This window comes from Lactuca virosa, chromosome 7 (genome assembly GCF_052849685.1).
Source record: "Lactuca virosa cultivar CGN04683 chromosome 7, Lactuca_virosa_CGN04683_v6, whole genome shotgun sequence".
NCBI lineage: Eukaryota > Viridiplantae > Streptophyta > Magnoliopsida > Asterales > Asteraceae > Lactuca > Lactuca virosa.
Genome location: NC_136432.1, coordinates 4,689,298 through 4,709,305, shown reverse-complemented (window position 1 = coordinate 4,709,305; position 20,008 = coordinate 4,689,298). Strand labels below are relative to the sequence as shown.

Genomic DNA, 20,008 nt, shown 5'->3' with positions numbered 1-20,008 from the left:
TAGCAAACTTGTAAACATTATCTCGTGTGGTCCGTTCAAACATCCTTAAATACTCATCACATGTGTTTGCTCCCATTTTGTATTCTAATTGACGAATTGAGAGTGTGCATATTTTGTATTGGAGAAAAAAAAATCCTATCTCTCGCGCATTTCATTGAAAAAATGGAAATTGACTCTTCAATTCATAAACTATATGTAAGAATAACTTTTTCATCATGCGGAACTGTCAACTAAACTTTTCAGTGTATACAACATCATCGGCAAAGTTGGTTAAAACGTTGGAGTTATGAACATGATGTCTAGGGTTCAAATCTTGTCTTTGACATTATTGTTTTATTTTGCCGGTGACTTGCATGTCCCACATCGAAGATAGGATTAAACTTATGCCATGTTCAATTGCATCCAAGGTTTAGTGGTTTGAATCCGAACTACACCAAAGTCATGCGGTTAAAAACTAGACTGATTAGGCCTGAAACCAATCTCCGAAAAATAAACCACACCAACAGTTTTGTAATTAGAAAAACCACATTTGCGGTTCGGTTTTGGCAAAAAAAAAAACGCACCGTGCTTACGAGTGTATCCAATAGCATATCTTTTACTAAATGTAGCATTTATTTTCTCTGATATTCACCATGAGGTATGCATTTTCAAGAATGAAGTTGATAAATAACGATTTATACAATAAAATGAGTGGTTAATTTATGAATGAGAAAATTTTGTTAGAACGTATTTACAACGATACACTTAAAAAATCTTTTTAAAATAAGAAAACTGGTTGCAAACAATTTCTTTGGTATCAAAACTATATTTACTTTAAATGTTACAACTCGCCCCCGACAACCAAACTCCTTTTACCCATTTATTTTATCGCCTCAAATAATTGGACACTACTATTTTGGATCAGAATGCATCTTGGATTCAAACGCTGGCTGATCAATGAAAGGATACAAGAATTTCTATGATTCAAGTATTCAACGTCTTTGGACACAAATGCCCAGCCCAACCCAATATAGTAGAGCATAGCACCACTACGACCCAAAAGGTGATAATTATAAATGAACATGACTCCATAATGGTAGATTATAATCAAAACGCAAAATCTATAAATAACATGAATCCATAATCAGTATCATAAAATACAATAACCGCAGAAATACGCTCAAAACCTCATACACAACGAAAAATACTCGAGACAAATACTACTGCGATAGACAGACAATACGAGTGAGACACGATCTCAACCATGAGTGTTAAAAGCTTCCCAAACTAAATTCTGTGGGGCCCCGTTCGCCAGGTCACGCGCCTGTAAAGCCGCAGTCCTAAGCGTCTTAAGAGTCGTCACATTCGCATCATAGAAGGACAAACTCGTATACGGCAAATTATGTTTCTTGCAAAGTTCCCTAACAATCGGAGAAATCGACCTCAAATGACACCTCGGCAACCTCGGAAACAAATGATGCTCTAACTGAAACTGCAACCCACCGAAAAACCAATCCATGTAAGACGAACACGAGATATCAATTGTCCCACTCGTTTGCTTCTCAAACCAATCGTTCCCTTTCGGTGGGCCCACGTACACATCAGCCGCGAAATGGTTCAACGTGAACTGAACATGTTGGATTCCGGTCACACAAAAGCTAACCAAAACAAACGCCACACGTTCCGGCCAATTCGGAAGACACGAAACAAGAACCGGAAACCAAGTCCAAAAAACCAGAGTCCCGATAATGTTGTAAGCTCGGTCCGGGATTCTTCGTTTTGAGCATAATAATAATATTGTTTGTAGGTAAAGGTTGACACGTGCCACGCACATGATCGGGTAATATGTGTAATGTTGGTAGGAGATGAAAAAACGCGCAAGATTATCGAAGGTTAATTTACGGCCGTAAAAAACGGAAGTGATGGATTGGAACAGTTTCGATGAGACCGCGAGCATTGGGAGATGTTGGAGGTCGGGATCGTAATCGAGGGAATTACACGCGATGTGGTGCGCGTTGTGTGTCCATTTCCACCACGCGATGCTGATTCCGGTGATGCAATTCCCGATGAAGATTCCAGCGAACTTATTCCACCCGCGGGTCGACATCATTTGGTAATGACCGGCATCGTGGCCTAGATACGCGATTTGCATCCAGGCTAATCCCAATAACGCCCCCGAAAGCATATGAATTGCGACACTAGTGGAATATAGAACACCGTATACGCAAGCGGAAAGGAGTAAGGATACGAAGCAGAGTGAGTAGATGACACCGTGTCCTTTTTTGTCGAACATTCCGGCTTTTGAAAACTCGGACGCGAGCTTTCGGTAGTCTTTAGAGATATCGGAAACTTGGTAGTCTTTTAGGTGGTAACCCGTGCAGAGGTTTTGGAGGTGTTGCCAGGCGGACCCCGGGTGGAAAGCGATGAACGCGTCGGTCACGTCCTGACCGGCGAGATTCAAGAGGGGGATATCGCCGCCCGGATGTATTTTGGACCATTCAGTCACGTTATAAACCTTGCCCTGAATTGAGATCCAAAGATCGGTAGGTTTGTTGTGCTTTTGTAACTCTTCGGATGTTATGTATTTCTTTCCATCGGTCGTTGAATCCAAAACTGCATACAAAAGCTTACGTGTCAGATACAGTATATATACTTAATAAATTGCAACCTACTTTGCCTTTTTTACCATATATGTATACAATATACTTTAACTTTTACCCATTATAGCAACTTTCTACCAAAAACAACATTGAACATGAAGAACCCGGTTTGTTTTTTCTTTCTTTTTTTTGGAGTAAATTACATGAATGGTACCTAACTTTTTTTTTAACTCGGACGGTCCCTATTATATGTTTTTGTTGCATGTTTGGTCCTTGGTAGAAAAATCGAAAGTACGATTACTATTATGGGTAAAAACTAAAAATATATTGTTGATATTGGTATTTGGTAAAACACAACTTGTTCTGGAAATGTGAATGACAGCACACATTTATTATTTTACATGATTTATTAACAATAAAGCTTAAAGAGGCCTTAAACATGTTTAAAGTCCAGAATTAGGGGTCCCACTTTTGACTTAATTAAAGGCATAACTAAACTATTAGTTATTGCACCGAAAAATGGACATAGGTATTATACTTGAAAAAGACAGGTAATAGTATGGGCAATTTGAAAATTTAATGATAGGGCTAAATAACATTTAATTAGATAGTTTAGCAGGCCCACCGGTGATAAATCAGAATTATAAAATATCGGAATAATTAGAAGGTAGTGTGTAACAAGGACCCGCAAGAGTTAAGAGAGTTTTTTTATGGACTATGAATGGACATTTTTCCTTAACTAGTTTATTTCTTGGGTTATTGATTCTCCAAAAGTAGAAACATGAAAAGAAAAAAAAAAACCCAAGAAAATACAGAGATATTCTAACAAATCTTATAGATCCTATTCAGTTCACATCTTATCTAGTTTTTCAAGAAATGGTAATCTTACTGCTTATAATTGGTACTTAATCTAGTAAAAACCAAAATCAACCAATCCCACAAACACACATGGTAGGTAATAGAATATCTGCCCCTTTTTTACAGTTACACATTCCATCATGTATTAACAACCTATACCCACTATATAAGGATACAGTTACTATTGCTTTAAGCACAACATAATAATGAAAGAGGTTAGAATGTGAGCACATTAAGTAAGCTTAGAATCAAGTAGGCTAAGGCCATCCACATAATTGTACTATTCAATCAAAGAATGAATAAACAGGATTAGTGAATAAATAAAGGGTGTGTTCTTGTTTTAATCTGAGAAAGCGGGTGATTTGGGAGAAAAATGAAACAATAATACTCCAATAAATTATTATGGTAAAAGTCTCTGCTTTATACTAGAGAAAAAAATGATACCTTAGCGTACATCAGGGTTGCTATTCCTAAAAAACCAGATCGGATGCCAGTAGAATATGAATTTGATCTTTTAGAAACAGAAAAGTCAGATTTGATTCATGATCAAATCCTTACAAATACTGGAATTCGTTTGGAAAATATGACAAAATAAGAAATCATAGCTTCTCATCTAATTTCACTATGCATAGAACAGATAAAGTAAATCTAACAAATGGATTCATGATCAGATGCAGAAGCAAAGACCGGACTTGAAAGACAGCAATAGAACGATTCACACAATTAAAAACACCAAATCGGTAAGCGAGTCAACTACATCCACTGACAAACCGAGTAAACGCCACAAAATCAAAGAGAAAACAGATGAAATTTAGAAAATGCGAATTGGAAACAACGACCGGCTTTCGACCCCAGCAATAGTCAACAGAATGATTCAAACAATCAAATCAACAAACCGATTCAACGTCATCCTCATACAAACCTGACAAACTACAGGAAATCATAATGAACCTTTTATACTTCGTAAATGTGAATCGGAACAAATACCAAACCTTCAGCCACAACGACAGATCGACTCAAACATCATGATATATAAATCAAAACGTAGCATATAAAATTTCGAAAATGTGAATCGGAAACAAACACCATGCCTTCAACCACACCAACAGAATGGCTCAAGCAATCGACAAACGGAGTAAACCCCGATCAAGCATCACAAAATCATTATCAAGAAAATCTCAAAATGTGAATCGGAAACAAAAACTAACCTTCAACGACAGCAACGGAAGGAGAAACCATCGTTGAATCTTCACACATCGACACGAATCCACCTCCAACTGCTTCACCACCGATGATTTATGTTAAAATAACAAATATAAAGCACAATGTGCAGCGATGCAACCCGGAGAGAGAATTTGATACGAATATGTTTCGCTATTTTGAACCCTAACAGCGCAAAATTGCAAATATTATATTAGTAAGGAACAAGGTTGCAGTAGGAGAAAAGATCAACGGTTGAGATCGAATTGATCGTTGAAAATATCTTCGATGAGCTCAACGCGTGAAGTACCAGATAATCCCTCCGAGGTCCTGAATTCGATCCTATTACACACTATGTTTGATGGACCGCCCATTGTCATCCCAAAAAAAATCTAACACAATTAATTAATATTATTTATTTGATTTTAAAGTATTTTGTTTGGGATTAAACTTTATAATTTACTTGTCTATTTTTTTTAGGTTTTAATAAATTATTCGTTAATTAGGCATTCTAAATTACATGAATGGTTCCTATGGTTTCAATTTTTTTCATGGTTGGTCCATCAACAAGAAAGGCAAGTTCAAGGGATTTGTCAAAAAAAGATTTCATTCCTTGCTTCCTTCGCTGGAAAGATATTCTAGTAAATAGAAAACTCGTCATTCAACGTTCATCACCAACACCATGATTGTTCATTTCCAGCAGCCACCACCCTTCACCTCCGACCAAAATCGAAAATCTCCACCATCTTTGAAAACCAATATCATTTTGTTTCACATTAAATTCATTTTCGAAACATCATTGAAAAGAAAATCCATACTCGCATTATTCATTCGAAAACCAATTCCGACATGTGAAATCGAAAATCCATATCATACACTATCTCAAAGAGAAACAGCATAATCATCCATCGAAAATCGAAAATCAATTCATCTGCATAGAAAATCAAGGTATCCAATAATCCTTCACCCTTCTTCAAACCTTCAAAAACTAAACCAACAACGAGACTAACCATCATCATCATCGAAATCAAAACGAAAATCCATAACCCATCTTTTGATCCATCCTTCCTTCGATAAATTAATAGCCTTTGAAAATCTAATCATCAAACAACTTTTGCAATTCGAAAATAATTACTATTTTCTATTGTTGTGTCGTCGACCAGAAGAAAAAAAAACGAGCTTGAGGGGTGGGGACGATCGCATGATGAGCAATGGATGCATCGACAAGTGAGGACTAAGGCGAAGGGAGGTTAGGTCGACGAGAGTTGGAGTTTGACCGGTAAACTAAACTCTAAATCAAAAAAATGTGGGGGTTGCCTAAGGTGAACAATGGTAGCTGTCGGAAGTAAACGGTGGTGGTGCCGGTGATGAACGGTGCTAGTGAGGACCAACCACGAAAGAAATTGAAACCATATGGGCCATTCATGTAATTTATATTAACTGGTTAACAAGGATCTGTCAAAAACTAACGAAAGTGACTTAATAGATAGGTAAGTTGTGAGTTTAATGACCTATGCGCAAAAAATAAAAATAATAATAATAAATAAAAATAAAAAATTAGTGATCAATAAATGGCAATAATTAATTGTGTCAAAGTGACATTTCCCCCAAAAAAAATTACTTCAACACAACGATATTCAATGTTGTCTTTTCTTTTTTACTTCTAAATCCAATATTATCTTAAACATAGATGGAACTAAAAATAATTTTAACGTATAATATATTTGTCGTTTAAAAGAAAACCTAAAAAGTTAGAGGTTTTTTTATAATGGATGATTGAGTATTAAATATTACTTATTTTCTTATTAAACTAGTAAAAAGTATATTATAGGTTATATAACTGAATTAGAAACTTCTAAATGATAATTATGTCAAAGTTTCTAAGCTTAGCCTTATTGGTAGATTTTCTCTCTCTCTCTCTCTCTCTCTCTCTCTCTCTCTCTCTCTCTCTCTCTCTCTCTCTCTCTCTCTCTCTCTCTCTCTCTCTCCGAAACAGATGCCAATAATGCATTTGTGAATGGAGATCTTCATGAGGAGGTCTACATGACTCCTCCCTAAGTATTTCTCACCAACAGGGTAAAGTTTGTAGGCTTCAAAAAGCCATATACGCTCTCAAACAAACCCTTTGTGCTAGGTTTGATAAATTTATTATAATGATTACTTATCTTGGTTTCACTCATAGTAATCATGATTTAAATTTATTTATTATATGCATAAGTATCGATCGAATTCTCATATATTTGTATGTAAATGACATGATTATTATTGGTGATGACTATGATGATATTGAGACTTTGAAAAGTGAACTAGCTCATCTAGTTATATTCGTAACATATTAAAATCAATGGTATCATGCCTGATAGATTCGTGGAATTCGCAATACTTGTCGTGTTCTCTACTTCATGACTTGTCTCTTACTCTTTCTCGATTATTCTTTTTGTTTTCCACTACTATTTTCATATCATTTCTTCATCCATTTCTTGCTAGCGGATAATTGCGACCATGATGTATGAAACGAGTCATTCGTTGTGTTCTCGTATTGTTATATCTTTAGTTTTCTTGAAAGGAAACATTCACATAAGGTGTACGACTGTCTTTTTTAACGTAGACTCTTTCTCCTTGATCGATCTTTATTTTCTCGAATGTTGCTTCTTCTTGCTTTATATATCGATGAACTCTCTCCGTCATGTCATTCCTTGAAGGTGGTTTGCCAACCAGTTTTTTTGAAGAGAACTCACAGACGTTATCTGAAAATGTAAAAGCAATGTCACTATGTTATCTGCCATTTTTGGAGCATTAAGGGTTGCTTTGTTGAACCGGTACACATAGTGACTCATCCTCGCTTGATCTGCATCCCAAGATTGCTTGAGCGTTTGTCGTGTACCTCTTTTATTGTTCGAAGTGACCGGAAAACTCCTCTCGCGGATGATTGAAATCATGTATGCTTTCGACTGGTAACCTTTTGTACTATAGTCATGTTGGCCCTGATAAGGTGGTTGGAAAAAAGATACACCGGTATTTCTCGTCTAAATAATAAGCATCCATCGTCCATTGGTAGTTTTCAATATGATCATCTAGGTCGCCCGACTTGTCATACTTTGAGATTTCTGATATGTTTGTTTCTACTAGTAGTTGATATTCTCGTATACTTCTGATAAGATGAGAGTTGTCTGACCTCAGGATGCGACAATCTTTGATGTTCTTGTTTGTTTCTCTAAGTGCATTGTTATTCGTCGTTTGTGATATCCAACGGACTTGTGGCACTGTTTGATGTCCTAGGTTGATTTTTGGAACATATGTTTGTTGAGATCGTGGTGGCCAGAACTCCTGGTAGTGTGCATATGGAAACAAATGTGGTAGTGGTATGTACGTTTAGACGTTTTGTTGCATCGTGATTGTTGTTGTTAGGTGTTGTTGTAACATAGGCGGTAAGACTTACACTGTCAACTCGTTGTTTATGGGAGTGGGTTTTGATGGTCTTCCAGACATATTTGGTCTTCCCATGTTGGAGCTGATGGTCGTCTCTATCGTTACAAATGTTTCTTATCTGGACTTCTTCCCTTTGGTTGACGATTTCCCATTCGGCTCCCCCTCAACCTTTACATTTGCCCTAGATGAGGTCGGTATTACCGGTTGTGATGGGGTTATCGTTGGTGGTGCAGCGCTTGTTGTTGTCATTGCAATCAAGATTAATGTTGGAATCAGGTTAATAGGTCGGAAAGGTGAGTCTGACAGTGGACATGAAGCTTGTTGTTTTTTCTTGCATGTTTTAAGGCGGGTGGCGCCAATGTTGCTACATGGCCTTCTGGATGCATGGTAGCTAATCGAGTAAGTCATCTTCTATTGCACAATCTGGAAGCCACGCTGCAAAGATAGACACACACTAGTTTAGAAAGCGATATCGAGGTATGGACCCTGATATTGCTCTCTGATGCCTAAGTCAGATGTCAATTAGGAAGCGTAGTAAAATTGCTTAGAGTGAGAAATATTTGGCTTTAACGATTTTCCTCGAGGTCCTTATATACTTATAGGATGGTTCAGGTTCCCACTTCTTTATCTGGACGGTACGAGTGTCCACAAGTTGCAAGATTTGTACCCTTCAATATAATAATGTTGCCTTTTCCGTGTTTCCTGGGATGTTGCATGAGGATTCGTACGGACGATTTTGTTGTATATTATATTGCTATCCGACTTGCATGGCCGGTTTATTCTTGCTAGGGATTGCCGGCCTGGTGGACTTTGGGCTTTTTACTCGTGTCGAGCTGCTTTTCAGGGACGGAGCTGATTAGATGCAAGAGTGGGCCATGACCCACCCTAGATAACTTGAGCATACATATATATATATTATATATATAATATAATTTCCTTAGTTAAAACAAATTTTGGGCTAAAATGGCCCACCGTCTACAATTTTTAAGTTTGTTTATTTTATTTTATTTTTCCTTTTTCTCTTTGCGCATTACATTAGGGATACTGTCGGCATCTCAATCAAATAAGGTTTTGTCGTTTTGAAACGTATTGCATCGTCGTTAGTCGTTCCAATTTCTTATTGCAATTAAAACACTTCAAAGTTTAATCTCCATAGCGTCACCAGGTTTGTTGTTTTTCCTATTTTATCTTAATTAACCAGTTTGTTTTATTTATATCTTATATAATTTTTAATTGAATTAGTTCTGTCCAATTTAACATTAAGGTATGCATTGATTTTATTTTTTATCGTATATTCGTATGTATTGTATAAATTAGGTTGTTAATTGTTGCTATGAAATAGTTATATGAATAATTGTATTATGTGTTATTGTATTACATATAAGTTTGATTTGTATACAAATATAAGATTATGTTTGTAATTGAATTTTTCTGTGATTAGTGAATTTTGTTGAACAATGGGAACAAAGCAAAAAAGATTGGATTCATTTTTCACGCGTAATGTCTTACCAAGAGGCGAAGAGAAAAACACGACATCATCATCATTACCGGTTGGGAACCCTCAAGCACCTCCAGAAGATGGTAACCCTCTACCATCTTCAACGGCTAAGAGCCCTGCACCATTTTCAACGGTTGAGAATCCTACATTTTGTTCTATTGAACATGATCCTGGCCTACGTCTACCTATATGGAAATATGCAGCCAATATGAAGGATGAAATCAGACGAGCATACTTAAGATCGGTGCCACATCAACCTGTGTTGCCTAAATATCCTCCATCCGGTTCAAAAAGTCATCCACGACGTTTTCAATCTAAATGGTATTCCGAATTTCCTTGGCTTGAGCATTCTAAAACTAAAGATAGAGCATATTTTTTTTTGCTATATTTTTCTTGAAGAATCAAATACCCATAATGGCCATGATGCATTTACAACCAATAAAAACTCGAACAAAGTTAAAGGGAAACATTGTTCATTTTTGAAACACATTGGAGATATACCAAACTCTCAGCATTATAATGTTGTGCGATTTTGTGATACTTTGATGAATCAATCAGTACATATTGATAAAGTGATGCAAAAACAGTCTGCTGATCAAATTGAAAAGAATAGGCTAAGGGTGAAAACATCAATAGATGTTGTTCGTTTTCTTTCATTTCAGGGGATTTCATTTAGGGGGCATGATGAGAAAATTGATTCAAAAAATCGTGGTAACTTCATTGAGTTAATCAAGCACACAACTTCTTACAATGAAGAGGTTGCAGGTGTCGTTTTAGAAAATGCACCCGGCAACGCGAAATACACTTCACCTGAGGTTCAGAAAGAAATTTTACATGTTTTTGCTGAGAAAGTGAGAAAAAAGATAGTTGAAGATATTTGTGATTCTAAATACTGCATAATCGTGGATGAGGCAAGTGATGAAAGTAAGAAAGAACAAATGGCCATTATTCTTAGATATGCTGACAAGAAAGGTTACATACAAGAACGATTTTTTGATCTTGTCCATGTCAAAGATACATCGTCTTCCACTTTGTATTCTTCTATATGTGAAACTCTTACTTCTTACGAGCTTGTTGTTGAGAATCTTCGTGGACAAGGGTATGATGGAGCTAGCAACATGCGTGGTGAATGGAAGGGATTACAAGCATTATTCCTTAAGGATTATCCATGTGCTTATTATATACATTGTATGGCTCATCGGTTACAACCTGCGTTGGTTGCAGCAGCTAGAGAAGTAAGCTTTGTACATGAATTTTTCCAAAATTTATCTTTCATTGTGAATGTCGTAGGTGCTTCTTGTAAACGCCAAGATGAGCTACAAGCTGCTCAAGCTGCTGAAATTGCAGAATTGTTAGAATCTGGTGAAATTAATACTGGTAAAGGGGCTAATCAATTTGGTACTTTAAAGCGTGTCGGAGACACTCGTTGGAGCTCACATTTTACTTCTATTAGTAGTCTTATACGGATGTATAATCCAACTTGTACGGTTTTGGAAAACATAAAAAAAGCGGGATCTAATTATAAAACAAAAGGTGATGCTAGTATCGCGTTGAAAAGAATGACATCTTTTGAATTTGTTTTCATTTTACATATGATGAAACAAATTTTGGGAATTACTGATACTCTTTGTCAAGCTTTACAACAAAAATCTCAAGACATCATAAGTGCAATCACAATGGTCTCCCATACAAAGAAACTGATTGAAACCCTTAGAGATAATGAATGGGCAACTTTTCTTGATGATGTCGTTGAATTTTGTAAGAAGCATGATATTGACATTCCTGAATTCAAAGATCCTTATTTTGAAGGGAGAAGCAACAGGAAGGGAGGTCATATTACTATTGAGCATCACTATCATTTTGATATATTTAATGAAACTATTGATTTTCAGTTACAGGAAATTAATACAAGGTTCAATGAAAGAGTTGTAGAGCTTTTAGAACTTAGTCTTGCTTTGAATCCAAAGGAGGGATATAAACGCTTCAATTCTGATTCTATTTGCAAACTTGCAAAAAAATATTATTATCTTGATTTCACAGAACAGGAAATTGATGTTCTAAAATTTCAGTTGAAGCACTTTGAAGCTTATGTGAAGGACCATCCATTTTTGGGAAAGTTGTCATCTATTTTTGAAGTATGTCAAGGCTTGGTAGAGACAGGAAAAGCAAGTCATTACTATCTTGTTGACAGATTGATTCGGCTTGTGTTGACCCTTCCGGTGTCTACTGCGACTACTGAGCGTGCATTTTCCGCCATGAAAATTGTGAAGAATAGACTACGTAACAAGATGGACGATGATTTTATTGATGATAGTCTAGTTCTTTACATCGAGAAAGATATCGCTAAGATTTTAGTTTAGACTCGATTTTAGATGATTTTAATGATGTAAAAGAGCGTCGTGTGCAACTGAAATGAACAATTTACTTTAAAAATGCATACATTGTTACATTTTATTATTGTTTGAAGTATTTTTCTAGTAGTTTATATTTTGTAAATTATTTGGCACACCCTAAAAAAAATCTTAGCTACGCCACTGCTGCTTTTGATGGTGTAGTGTTAACTTTATGTATGGGTTGATCTCCATACACCATTATTACACCATTAAAGTTCCCAGTGTGGGTAGGTGATGTAATTGTGAAGACCGCTGAATGTCCTAGTGTGGGTAGGTGGTCGACCACTGAAGGTCCCAGTGTGGATATGTGGTTTATTCATGTAAACTAGAGAAAAGCCTCTTAAGTGAGGGAATCTAGTTGTGATCAGTGATCATAATGCTAGCGTACGTATGTGTTTAGTTATATGTGATAGAATGTAAGTAATATGTGATTTATTAGTTGACTTTTATGTGTATTGTGCGTATTGTGTATGATTTGTATGATCGGTGAGTGTTGTGATTACTCACTAAGACTTAGGCTTATAGTTGCTACTTTATATTTTTAGTTGCATGTCCTTCAAGCTAGAAGGTCGAGGAGATGGCATGACTGAGATAACTGGACATTCTCGGAGGGGCATGACATATAATTTAACCATTATATGTTACATTATGGTTTTCAAAACAAAACTTAGCTTCTGCGGTTTTAATATGAATATGTTATGATTTTCAAAATTTTATGGTTGGATTTTTGGAAGTTACAAGTTGGTATCAAAGCAATGGCTTGATATAATTAAACATGCACCCTGTGTGTTTAGACTCAAACCACGACTCGTTTGACTTACAAAATAAATTTATACAAATTAAATTAAATTAAATTATTTTGGGACAAGTTTTGAGAAGATAAGTTTTAAAGGAAGTGTATAATGCCTTGAAAAAGAGAATGCATACCGTCCAATCACCGAGCTTCACAAGTAGTCAGTTATGATTATGAAAAGAATATAATTATTTATGTGATGAAACCGACTTCCGTGCTTTATGTAATGATTGTATGCAATCAATATGTGTTATATGATTGGATCTGATTAGTTCCACCTAGGCAGCTTGTAGTTTGCTTGCCATGATTTTGCATGTTAGTGGATTGATGTGCACAAAAGTACCTACTAACTTTAAATTTATAACCTAACTTAACTAATTTATGCACCGATAGGCAGTGTACCTAGTTTGATTATAGAATAGCTTGGGTAAGTCGGGTGTCGAACACATGGAACGAAATTTAATTTATTAAAATAACTACTTCTAATTATACTAGGAAACAAACTTCGATTGGGGGTTTTTACTGATTTTGCAAGACCAGAAGAACTTAAATCAAACTACTATTAAAACTCAACACTTATGCAAACAAAGAAAACGAATTTACTTCAAGATTAAATAATACTTATGTTCAGTTCCGATTTCACCTTCTCTTATGGTTGATTTCTAGTGAATGAGTATATTTATTACCAATTCGTTAACTAGCTATTATGATAAAATATCTAGATATACCAATTTATGAATTGCCATGCGATGACCGAGCACAAGTTAAACACCAAATCGATAATGAGCATAAACTGGATTATGAATGATAAATCTAATAACTACTTTCCTATGATTAAGTTAAGCAACCAAGCATAAATTAAGTGTAATTATGCTCTCTAACATAGTTAAAGTTACTAGCTTTAATAACCTTATCTAAGGTATGATTAATCCTAGCTCTAATTATTTAATGATCATAAATAATTAGGTGACAAGTTCATGCAATTAGAATGATCAACTATCACACATAACTTGATTAATAAGCAATAAAAACTAGAACTAATACATGTTAGGGTTTTGATTATCAATCACAAGTAAAATCAACATAAATTATCCATAAATCGAAATCAACACGTAAGGATCATGTTCATCTTCACCAAATAGAAGTATAAGGTTTTTAGCCTCTCATAATAGCAGAAAAAACACACAAAATTCATGCAAATAAGACTAGAAATGAGTAATGTTTAGCAAACCGAATATATCTATGTATAATTCTTCTATATCTCTACGACTCTTGAGCTCCAATTGATTTCTGATCTTCTCCAAGGTTTCCAGAGGGTTTAAGTCGCAAAACCTCTCAAAAAATCGTCCAGAAGTCTCCCCATTCGACCTAATGTTCGGATATTTATAGTTACCATATATATGATCACCACGACGTGGTTAAAAGGCACCACAGCGTGGTCTTCATGGATATCCCATATTCTCCAAGTCAGCTCATTGGTCGAGAATCTTCCATTTACCACGTCGTGGTGGATGATCACCACGTCTTGGTCTTCTGTCTTCAAGCCTTCTTTGTCTTCTTTTTGTCTTAACCCAAATTTTCCTGCTTCTAGCTCCTCGTTTGCTTCCTTTTATCCTGAGCATGCTTTTGCTACTACAAAACATATTTAAACATAATAAGTACCTTATGTCCCAAAATAAACATAATTATAGCTAAAAGTATTAGAAATATGCACAAAATACACGATTAAATATGCATACATCAAAATACCCCACACTTGGCTTTTGCTTTCCCTCAAGCAAAGTTGATTTTACTATTATCATACCATCACATTAAAACCCTAGCTACCAACATCACACAAGACAATCCATTTTAAGCCTCTACATTACATCAAGACCGCAATGCATGCATTTGTGTCCAAATCCTAAAAACCTCCCCAATCCTAAATACTCACAATCTTCATAAACACTTCCCCACTTCTTTTGAACAACATTCATTTTATGCATCCCTCCAGATATATCCCCAGAAATCTTTCTTAACCTCAAGGTAATTTTTGGTTAAGCCCCAAGCATACATATGGAAAAATAACCTAGATATAAAAATTACAATAAATAACTTGGCAATTTGCCATATTCTTGAATCTTCGATTTTTGAACTTTTCTTCATGATATTTCTTGATCTTCATAGCTTTGTAGACTCTTATTTTCTCAAACTTTTTCAACTTTTTTTTACTTTTCTATTTTTTTCCTTTTTTTTCTTTTCTCGCTTTTTTCACTCAAAACTAAAAATCCTATAAAAACATATGCTTAATCAATGGAACTTAACTTCAACCCTTATTGGTTAGAGGTATTAGTCTAAGGTGCAATGACTACATAAGCTCTACTGGATACATTTATGGTACACGATGCTAAACATATTATGACCCTCAAACTAAGCAAGGTCGTGTTTTTGTTCCATGATTTCACTAGGACAAGGAAGCCACAAATATACTAAAACATATATTGGCTCAAATAAACATTGAAACTCGCATCGAATCGTCCCACACAACACTAGAAACCTAGATCTCAACACAACAAATACAACAATTTTTTTTAACTAGATTCAATTTTAGACTATTATTTCAAAATTTTCTAATATGTTTTTCTTAAATCCTAGTCATTTTTTAAGTTTTATCAGTAAGCTTGCATTCCTATATTCAACCCCCTACCCCATACTTAATTGATGCAATGTCCATATTGCATACTTAAACAATTAAATAACATAAAAGTAAAAAGGAGAAATTGGAATAGACTCTACTGGGATAGTAGTGGCGAGATTGAATTCTGAAACTTATGTGGTGGACATCTTGTATAATGGTTAGAAACATTACTTCTGGACTCTTTTCTCATGAATGTACATGTACCGGATCAAAATAAATCAAATAACCATCTTCAAAAAGTGTGTTGAACCTTAGTCACGATGTGGTAAAGAAACGTCACGTCGTGGTGTCGAGTTAGAGGTCGTAATGATCGCGAAAAATAAGAATCCCACATCGTGGTGTCGAGTTAGAAGTTGTAATGATTGCGAAAAATAAGAATGCCACAACGTGGTCTAGTAATGCCACATCGTGGTAATAGGTATGATGGAATTCCGTCATGGTAAAAACAAATGCCAGGACGTGGAGATGATTTCTACGTCGTGGTAACTTCTCAGAATGTCATTAAGAGCCAAAATTATGCATTTTTTCTTCTCAAGGGCTTAGGACCATTCCTAACATTTTCTTTCTATAAAATTCCTTCAAAATGTCACAACCCTGGTCGGCGGCGGAAGCGCCAAGCTGTGCGATGTTAGGATGTTGGGATTTCAGGCCAAGATATGCATTGAATAATACACAGGATGTACTAAAAAACGTAGCTATTTATCCATTAAATAAAAGATATTACATAATTGTTTGAGGTACAGGTAGGTTAAGAAGGCAAAGTATACAAGCAAATCACATCAATTGTGGGCTGCATCACCGGGGTTATCTCCTTCTTCAGGCGGGTTCATTCTCCTGAGAATATATGTGGTTTGAGAGGTCAACATAATTTTGGTGAGTCCACAGGTTTTATTGTTATAAAACATGTGTGAGTATTTTAGTTGTTTTGTTTATCCTAAACTCACTTCCTTGAGTTTTGTAAGTACTATCACTACTTCCATAGGTAGGTTCCTAGTAGGAGTCTAAGATAGTTGAGTGTTGGTTGACCTAAACTCGCTTCCTCGAGTTTGTGAGTACTATCACTACTTCCATAGGTAGGTTCCTAATGGGAGTCTAAGCTAGTTGAGAGTCGGTTGATCTAAACTCGCTTCTTCGAGTTTGTGAGTACTATAACTACTTATATAAATTCTTATTAGTCGTTTATGATAGCTAGTTTTAGTTTGACAAAGTTACGATGAGTTCCTATAATCGATCTATGACTGTTGATATCGAAAGAAATAACACGACACTTCATCAGACGTCATTGTGGTAAGAAAGTTATGTCTGCTTCGACTTGTCGTCGGATTGTAGCTAGCAACCACAAGTGGGAGTGTCAATCCGGTATAGATCTATACATATCTCTCTTGCTAATTTAAAAATTAACGATTATAGGTCGGGTGCTAGCTGAATATCAATCAACGTGTTGATGAATCATGTCTCATCTAACTCTTGTCGTGGGGGACTCCCCTAGTCGGTCGTGTTGTTATTCGTGTTGTGTTTTATACGGTATACATATTATATATGTATGTATATATATATATATATATATATATATTAAGTGTGTTTAGCATAGTTGAGAATTTGGGCAGAGTAACACTAGGTGCTAAGCTTATCCAAAGGCGGCTATAATAAAGAGTTTTAGCGTTTCCTGGCAATTGGACATCATGATAACTAGGTAAGATCTTATCTATCATAGTGGTCAGCATAACAACTAGGCATATTATTAGCTAATAAAAGAAAAGGGTGTGGTGTATGCAATCGACCGAGCTCAAGTAAGTTTTCCCAAAAATACCTATACATGTTTTATGTTATGCTTTGAATTGTGAATCTGTGAATCGCATGCTAGATTAGTGCCAAGGATCTGCTCAGGATTGGATGATAGAATGCTAAGAGAGATGCTTTTATATGCCTACTGTATGAGTTTGTGGACTTGCATGCTAGTACTGATCAGTCGGTGATAGGATGGAATGTTTAGGTTATGCTTTGATTTCGATTACTTGAATCTCGAATGCTGCTTGCTTTGTAATTTTAGGAGTTCCCATTTGTAGTTCGTATGAATCAAGTGTTAAGAACAAAATTAGAGTACAGATTGAATTAAGAACACAAAATGTAAATACGATCTGTTTGGCTCTTTAATTGCTTCTGAATGAGTACAAGAGTTTGAAAGAGTAAAGTTCACAAAAGTGTTGGATTAGGTGTCTAAGTTCATAACTATTTCTGGAATGTACTTCGCCCGATTAGCATGGTCCATTTGGGTTGCATGGCATCATGCATTTGGATAGACTAAAATGAGAGAAATAACACTTAAGGTTTATTAATATATTATAAGTACTAATATATTAATAATATTATTTAATTAGTATTGATCAATAATTAATTTGGAATTAATTAAGTGATCAAAAGGAGACTAATTAAATATATGGGTTGATTGTGTAAATCATCCATACTTGTATAGTGGGCTAATGCTCCATGGCTTATCAAGTTGGGCTAAAACCTATAGGATGCTTCATGGATGCTCCATGGTGTGGTTGAACCCATGGATCATGGAAATGAAAAGTCATGACAATTAGGGTTTACATGGTGTAACCCTAATTGTAACACACTATATAAGCTTCATGTTCTTCACAAAAATCGGTCACTAAGTAAGAACTGTGAGGGCTAGCTGATTTCTAAGTGTTCTTCATTCTCTCTAAGTTATTCCAAGTGCATTTGGTGTTGTGTGAGACATTTGAGGCATCACAATTGAGGTGCTAGGCTCACAAGGTTTTCAAGGAATCCAAACTACTACAAGGTATGTTTTCTTACTTACTTTTATGATTAAAAGTTCCCCATGTATGCTAGATAGGTTATGAACCTTGGAAAATCAATTTTGCATGTATCATAGTAAAACATAGATCCAAGGTTTCTAGGGTTGCATGTACACCTTAGTAGTGTTAGAATGCTCAAAACCCTTCAGTGGTATCATAGCCTAGGCTTATTTGTTTGATACTTGATGCAAAACTGTGAAAAAACTCAGTTTTTCTGCACTCTGCAACATGAACTCACCGAGTCCATGGGGGGACTCGACGAGTCCATGACCAAATTCATCCTACTCTTCGAGTAGGCTCTTGCACTCGATGAGTAGGATCCCCTGAATGCAGATTTTCGAGTTTTGCTGTTGGAAATGGTCTAGAAACATTACCCTAAATTGTTTTGGTGTTATAAAACTTGTTTTAGATGGTGTAATGGTTATGCTAATCCATTTTCAATAGATATCATCAAAATTTCAAGTTTTATATGGTTTATTTATGATTCTTGAAATTGTTGATATGAACATTCATGAACTTATGAGTTTAGAAGATCATAGGAATTATTTGTAACTTGCTTGTTAGTTTAATTATTGATCATTATGTGTTTTAATGGAATCCATAATTTGTCCTCAAGTTATGGATTACCAAAAGTCACTCTTTTAAAGTCTTTTATTAAACACATAGGTTACATAAAATGAAAAGTCTCTCATTTTATTAATCCATTAACTCATAAATTATGAAAGATGAAAAGTTTTGATAGTTACAAAACTTGCCCTCAAGTTTTGGAACATGTAAAGTCACTTTAAAAACTTTAGTTCCAACTCCTAGAATTTTAAAAGTTAAAATGCAATCCTTATAGTTTATAATATTATAAGTTTAATTATATATATATATATATATATATATATATATATATATATATATATATAAGAACAAGTCGTTTTACCGTTAGTAGGCCTCATTCACGAAGCCGGTCTATAAGGGGGTATAAGGTTGTTGCCTATAAAATGGCAGCTTAATGGGTGTCCACTCTCACCCACCGCTTCCTTGACTGGTGGAGGGTCGTTAGCCGAACGCGTAGGACAAGGACTTCTAAATCTTCATTAAAAGTATGATGAAAAATAAAGTAACTAAATGTTTATTATAAATTCCCAATCTTAGTTACTTTAGGAAAATGTGAATAAGGTGCTAACCCATGAAATTACACTTTGCACTTTGATTAAGTCGTTAGTGGAGCGTGTGTGGTTAACCAGCACACTAACCTGGACTTAACAAGGTAGGCAAAGGGTAACTTAATATTTATCATAGTATCGATGGAGCGAGTGTGGTTAACCGGCACATCGATTGAGGGGTAAATATTGAGGGTACCAAGTAATTTGCATGGTTACTTCACACCTTGTTTTGTGATCCTCGACATCCCAGTCACAAAACCTGAAGGGCACACTCGAGATTGAAACATGCCATTGAAAAGTTCAATGAATCTCAAAGAATCTAGGAGTTTCAAAAACCAATTAAAACCTAATAAGTTTTTTCGTTTTTCATGGTAGAAATTGGTGAATCGTCATTCACCTACCTTCAAATATTTTATAGCTTGGACTACGGCATCCCTCTTCTAAGTTATAAAATATTGTGTTGGGTCCTAGCCTTAATATTACATTTTGGTGTTTTATTAAGGACTATCTTTATATCTAATCTAAACTTGTCTTTCTTCTTTTCAGATGTCTTCCAACAATGCTGCTTCTGGATCAAACCCTACCGGCTCCTTCTCTCTCAT

The 20,008-nt window shown here is 35.5% G+C and overlaps 2 protein-coding genes across 2 annotated transcripts; one reads left to right on the top strand and one right to left on the bottom strand.

The window, feature by feature from the left end:
• Positions 1–1,080: 1,080 nt before the first annotated feature.
• Positions 1,081–4,829, bottom strand: LOC145123722 (delta(8)-fatty-acid desaturase). Its single transcript, XM_079058933.1, has 2 exons — positions 4,646–4,829; positions 1,081–2,592 (listed from the first exon to the last, which is right to left on the bottom strand). The coding sequence occupies exons 1-2, from the start codon at positions 4,692–4,694 to the stop codon at positions 1,238–1,240; spliced, it is 1,404 nt and encodes a 467-aa protein (XP_078915059.1). The 5' UTR covers positions 4,695–4,829; the 3' UTR covers positions 1,081–1,237.
• A 4,694-nt stretch (positions 4,830–9,523) lies between these two features.
• Positions 9,524–11,924, top strand: LOC145126342 (uncharacterized). Its single transcript, XM_079061726.1, has 2 exons — positions 9,524–9,848; positions 9,964–11,924. The coding sequence occupies exons 1-2, from the start codon at positions 9,524–9,526 to the stop codon at positions 11,922–11,924; spliced, it is 2,286 nt and encodes a 761-aa protein (XP_078917852.1).
• Positions 11,925–20,008: the final 8,084 nt, after the last annotated feature.